The following is a 6,460-nucleotide window of genomic DNA, read 5'->3' on the forward strand; positions in this document are numbered from 1 at the left end:
TACAACGTCTAAATGAACATTTATTAAACGTCACTTTGCTACCAGGACAAGAAGTAGTGCGTTTAGATTTAGAGCTCAGCCCAACCACTCAAAACGTTTAAATGAACGTGTGTTTCTGATGCCTGTTAGGAAACTTTAAATAAAGGTGGTTTCGCTATCATTAACCTTAAAACAACCAATAAAACCCAAAAATAAACGTTTATTTAATGTAGTAATTTTGTACCAAGGCTACAAGTATGGTGAGTGTAGATGAAGAGCTCAGCCCGACCACTCAAAACATCTAAATGAACGTTAAATAGAGGGTTGTTTAAAGGTTGCCTTTCCATCATCAACCTTAAACTATGTGATGAATGTTTATTAAACGTCATTTTACTACCAGGGCAAAAATTAGTGTGAGTTTAGATTTAAAGCTCAGCCCAACCATTCAAAACATTTAAATAAACGTGGCTATCTGATGCCTTTTTAAGAAACGTTAGATAGAAGTTGTTTCGTCATCATTAACCTTAATACATCCAATAAAATTCAAAAATTAACATTTATTAAACCTCCTTTTGCTACCTAGGGCAAAAAAGTAGTGCGAGTTTAGATTCAGAGCTCAGCCCAACCACTCAAAACGTCTAAATAAACATTGATTCAACATCAGAGTCTCAACGATAGCAGACAGATAAAAGAAAGGTAGTCTAAAGGTTGTTTCTCCATTATCAACATAAAAAGAACCGAAACAACCAGATAATTAACGTTTATCAAACTATATTTACTAACAGGGCAGAAAAAACTGTGAATGTAAGTTTAGAGCTCAGCCCAACCATTCACAATATTTAAATGAACGTTTACTCAACGTCAGAATCTCAAAATTAACAGATGGTGCCTGTTAGGAATAAATGCCTGTTAGGAAACGTTACTAAGTTCACTAAATGTCCTTTTACTATCTAGGGCAAAAAGTAGTTTAGATTTATAGCTCAGCTCAACCAACTCAAAACGTTTGAATGAACGTTGACTTAATGTCTGAATCTCCAAATTAACAGATGAAGCCTGTTTGGAAACCAATCAAAACGTGTGAATGAAAGTTAAATAAAGGTTATTTATCCATCTTTAACTTAAAAAGATGTAATGAACGTTTATTAAACGTCATTTTACTACCAGGTCTAAAACTAGTGCGAGTTTAGATTTAAGTTAGAGCTTAGCCCAACCACTCAAAACGTCTAAATGAACATTGATTCAACGTCAGTATCTCAATATTACTATATGATGACTGTTATTAAATGTTAAATAAAGGTTATTTAGGCCATCATGAACCTTAAAACATCCAATTAAACCCCAAAACGAACGTTTATTAAACGTTATTTAGAATTAGAGAAGGATATTAGCAGCATGCTAGGCTAACTGGTTAGCTGTTTAGTACTAATAACAAACGGACTCACGTAACTTACGCTGTCTGAACCCGCTCTGATCCGGGTACTCCATCCTCAGTAATCAGACAGTAACCGCTCCGAATCGGATCCGGGAATCTAATACACAAATAATCCGGTTTATTCCCGGAGTTCTGCTGATTCAGACCGAATCAGCGCGGCGATTCTACCGGCTCCTCCACACCGACTCTGCGCCGCTTACGCACACGTAGCTCTCTTCACAGCGGAGCCAATCACAAGCCGCGAAATTACGAGTGGGGCGTGTCCAACATGGGATCTAACCAATCAGGAGGCGAGACCGGGCGAATCATTTAAATAGAAGAACAGAGCTGAGCAGAGCAGAAGAGAAGGGTAATACTGCAGGCCGGAGCACCAGTGGGCGTGGCTAAAGGGCGGAGCATGTGTCAATCACCGCTGTTCAGAAGCTTAAATCGCGCTACGTTTAACCGGTAGCAACGCAGTTTCCGCCTTCTTTTAACAGATCTGTTAAGGTGATTGGCTGCAGTAAAAAATGATGGACAGTTTGGTCTGTGTTGAGGATTGGCTTAATAAAAAGTGATTGACAACAAAAGTGTAGTATCTGATTGGCTGCAGTCGACAATGATTGACACATGCTCCGCCCTTTAGCCACGCCCACTTGGGCTCCGGCCTGCCGCATTACATAGATGGAGCAGAAGGGTGTATAAAGCGAGAGCCGAGAGATAGAGATAGTTTACAGCGAGACCGCCCACTTCCTGTTAACTCAGCTACAGCGCATAATCACCGCTAGCCGCTAGAGGGAGCCCGCGAGTGAGTGCTGAATGAATGGGAGTGAATGGAGCTAATCGGCTAAAAACTCAAATTATAAATAGAAACTAATTACAATTTTAGTTTTTTTATTTTAATTTCATAAACAATAATTAATTACTTCGCTAAAAATAAAAATAAATCATAGGTATATATTTTAGATCTTCAGGTATAAACCGCTTTTATGCATTGTTCTGATTGGTTGGTGAGCTAATGCTGGAGTTTTTAAGGTTTAAAAAGTTTAAAAAATATTTATATGGTTCTAAAACGTTTAATATTTTTATGTTTTGACAAAATGCGAAAAAAATTATATACACTATGTTTTTGCTTATTTGCTCCATAAAAATGAATAAATTAATTCTGAATTTTGATTCTGCTTTTGTTTCTGATTAATACATTTATTTTAATATATTTTAATGCATTAATGTATGCATTTGTTTTAATGCTTCCCCTCATCAAGGTATCAAAAAAGTTTTATTTTAACTCTGTAATACATTGAAGGTAACCCTCATTTTCTATTTTTCTTTTTTTACTAAATATTTACAACTTAAAGGAACTAAAAAATTAATTAAAATTAAAAAAATTAAATCAAGTATTTAATCAGGTTAAGCTAAAATAAGGAACTTCATAAACAAATCAATCAAGATTAAAAAGGTAAGAGCATTAGAAAAACAAGCAATCAATATAAAAATGTATTAAGAAGAAATTAAATAAAAAAAAATCAGAATAAAAGGATAAGTGGACAGGTTAAAATGGAAAGCAATGAAGTAAAGAGATACATAATTAGAATAATAAAATATATAAAATAAAAAATAAATAAACATAGGGATAAAACAAATAAAATATAAAGGAAATAAATAGAGGAAATAAATAAAATAAATGAAAAACTGCTAAAAGGTAAAATAGAAAATCAGATAAATAAATTAAATTAAAATAAAAGATAAATAAAAAGTAAAACAGCTGCAGTCTGTGTGTAGCTGGTTGTGTGATATTAAGTGGGTAATCTCCTCTGTAGAAGCTCTGTGGCTGTAAACCCTGCGCTTCTCACATGGCAGGGTTTCCCCTTTTAACCTCAGCTGCAGTTTTCAGTTCTGGACATTATGGTTATTTATAAAATTAGAGCCGGGGGGTCTCAACACTTTTGCACACACACTGAACTCTCAGTCCTGTTACCCAAACTAATTCTCAGATCTTATTTTTTTATTATATTATATGTTTATAAAATATTAAATAAATATCTGCTGACAAATTTTTGGAAAAATCAGTAGAAATGTGCTTAGTGTCCTCGTGCTATTAGCATATTCGACACGTAGTTATTTTTCATGTTTTTGCTAATTCTGTGCTAAAAACTCAGTTCTGTTACTTTTAATCCTGTTACCCAAAACATAAAAAAGTAACAGGAGTGAGTTCCAGTAACAGGAATCATTTTGGTCATAACCATTTCTGAAAAATAAATTCTAATCAAAATAATTAGTGGATTTGCTTTTAAACATGTTTTTTTTTTGTAACTATCTTCAGATTAAAAACCTTGTAAAAATATACAGGAAAAAAAATATATATATATATCTGTGTTTCTGTGTCTTATTCTAGTCATTATGATAAAAGTGTGACTTTTTTATTTTTTGTGTTATTAAAAATAGTTTTATCTGTTTTTAGTTCATTTGTTCCTCTTAAACACACCTTCAATTCTGTGTTTTTTTTCATTATTTAAGAATTAAGATTAATACTAGATTAATACTAAAGTCATTCAAACTTAAAAAACAACATTTTTTAGTAATTTAGTAAACAAAAAAGGACTAAAAATCATGTTATTCATGTTATAAATATATATTATTAGTTTATAATAAACAAATATTCACATGATTAAGGTACTTTCTTTATTTAATCACTTGATTTTTACATTACAGCAAGGAATGGCCAGCATTTTAGAAAAATCATCATTTTCATTCCATATAAAACCCAAAATAAACTGATTATAAGAATCATAAACATCCAATATCCATTTAAAATATTCAAAATATTCATAAAACTCAAAATATAATAATAATATAAGCAGTAATGTGTACTGACCTTCTGTACGGGGGAGACTCTCAAAGTCCCTGCAGTTATTAATCATTTACTAACTACTGATTAAACACAGTATCAGCACTTCAGACTGAACTCAGATCAGAGTTATGTAATGATTGTAATGTGTGTATTAATATTCCAGACCAGCAGAGGGCAGCATTGTATAAAATCCTGTATTTTTAATCCCATACAGACAGAGCTGGTTTATATGGAGAGACTGCCCACTTACTATTCCCCCTGTAACCACTAGAGGGCGCTAGAGAGAGAGACCGAAATAAATGGGGGTGAATGGAGCTAAATGCTAAAAACTCAAATTAAATATAGTAACTTACTATTTTTGCTGAATATTCCTTTATTTTCAGAAAATATATTACAATATTCTGCTAAAATGCAAAGAAAAAATACCTTTTTGTGTATAATTTTCTACAGTAAACAAGTTTTAAGCAGTAAAAGCACTAGCATTACTGCTACTGTGAGCTGATTGGTTGGTTGGTGAGCTTTAAAGGGGTCGTATTATTACGCAAAACTCACTTTTTTATGTGCATTTGTATTTACACAATTATACGGGTACTGACTGCCCCATAAAAACACTTCAAGCGTGAAATTATTAATTATTATATACTTCTATGAGCCATTTGGATGCTCCTCCCTCATTGTGATGTCACAACAAGGAAACCTGCATAAAAACACCCTGGCTCCACCCCTCACCTGTCAACTCCTACCAAAGCCCCACCCACTAGATCAGTAAAAAGAAAAATGCCATTTTAGTCATTTCAGTCTGCAGGTTGAGAACCTTGAGACAGTACACAGCAGGATTAGTCATTAGACTTCTTCTGAGGGAGGGATCTATACCTTCTGTCTATGGCAATTCAGCAGATTAGGAAGATGTTAGAACTTTTAATTAATGAATTTTGTGTTTCACAAGCTAATGCAAACGTGTAGCGTAAACATGTTATGTTTGGGGCGTAGCCTGCAACAGCTTATTTGCATAAAAGTGACAGAGCTCTTAAACGGCTTGTTCTAAAAGGGACTAAAACAGGTAAGAATAGAGCTGGTGAGATCTTTAACTTTATATAAGAGTGATTTTGTGTAAATAACTTTATAAATATGTTTTGTATAGAAAATAGACCTACAGTACTTTTTTTGTGTAAAATATTTTACTTTTAAAATCCATATGAACCCATTAATTTTAATTCTCAAGTGAGTGTTCTTCTCTCTAGAGAGAATTTACTCAGTTACAAACAAAGAAGAACAAAAATGTTTAAGTATTGAAGTATTTAGAATTGAATATATAATTTTTTATAGCTTTTAAATTCTATTTTGTCCAACTTTTTAAACTATTTAAAGCTCTTGCTGTAACTCACCAGCTAATCAGCTCACTAACTAACCAGCTCACAGTGGCAGTAATGCTAGCGCTCTCTTTATATTTTTAACATAAAATACTTTATTCTACTTTTTGAAATTAAAGGAATATCCTTGACGAGTGGGCAGTCTCTCCAATTATATTAACTCTGGTTAACTCTGAACTGAGTAAATCATCAGGAAATTATGCAAAAAGTTAATTTTAAGCAAAATTTCAACATAGTGGGATGGGTGTGCAGATTTTTGCACAGTACCGTATGTGAGTGTGGAATGAGTGTAGAGTGATCTGAGGTTATCTGGTATCAGAAAAATCTACAAACCAAAAGAAAAGTAACCTGTTATACAAAAACACAAAAAATATTAAACTTAAACCTTAAAACCTCAACTTCAAATATCTCAAAAAACTCAATCAATTTCATTTTGCCTATCTGAGCATAGACTAATCCCAAGACGTTCAACGTCTCTCCATATTACTGTGATCTAGCAACAGCATTATAACTAGATTACTGCTCATCTTCATCACCATTATTACTATTTATCTCTTTAAAATTACTTTAAATTATGTAAAAAAAAAAAGCCCTGAAGCACCAGCTTCCATCAGAACTAGAGACTGATGGGGCTGAATTATTGATCACCACTGATTAATAAAGCAAGTCAGAGTCAGAAATGGCACTGATTGGTGCTCTTCTTGTTCGGTCATTGGCTGAAGAATTCCAGGTACACTTTTACTGCTTAAAATAAAGGTGCTTCAAAAGGTTCTTTTCGACTTTGGATCAAACTTCGACTTTGGCTCAATTCAATAGTTTGGATTTTCAGACCAGTTACAGGAAGTTGCG

At 33.2% G+C, this 6,460-nt stretch overlaps 2 protein-coding genes across 3 annotated transcripts in view; both read right to left on the minus strand.

Moving 5' to 3' along the window:
* The window catches only part of yif1b (Yip1 interacting factor homolog B (S. cerevisiae)), a 16,007-nt gene extending 14,387 nt beyond the window's left edge, over positions 1 to 1,620 (minus strand). Inside the window, exon 1 of one of the 2 annotated variants that reach the window (XM_049483445.1) lies at positions 1,422 to 1,620. In XM_049483445.1, coding sequence (XP_049339402.1) covers positions 1,422 to 1,464 — 43 coding nt within the window. In that variant the 5' untranslated portion in view covers positions 1,465 to 1,620. The remainder of the gene's footprint in view (positions 1 to 1,421) is intronic. The other variant, XM_049483446.1, reaches the window with a different exon arrangement.
* The window catches only part of LOC107196871 (uncharacterized protein C14orf132), an 893,178-nt gene that overhangs the window by 825,510 nt on the left and 61,208 nt on the right, over positions 1 to 6,460 (minus strand).

Source organism: Astyanax mexicanus, chromosome 9, assembly GCF_023375975.1.
Source record: "Astyanax mexicanus isolate ESR-SI-001 chromosome 9, AstMex3_surface, whole genome shotgun sequence".
Classification (NCBI taxonomy): domain Eukaryota; kingdom Metazoa; phylum Chordata; class Actinopteri; order Characiformes; family Acestrorhamphidae; genus Astyanax; species Astyanax mexicanus.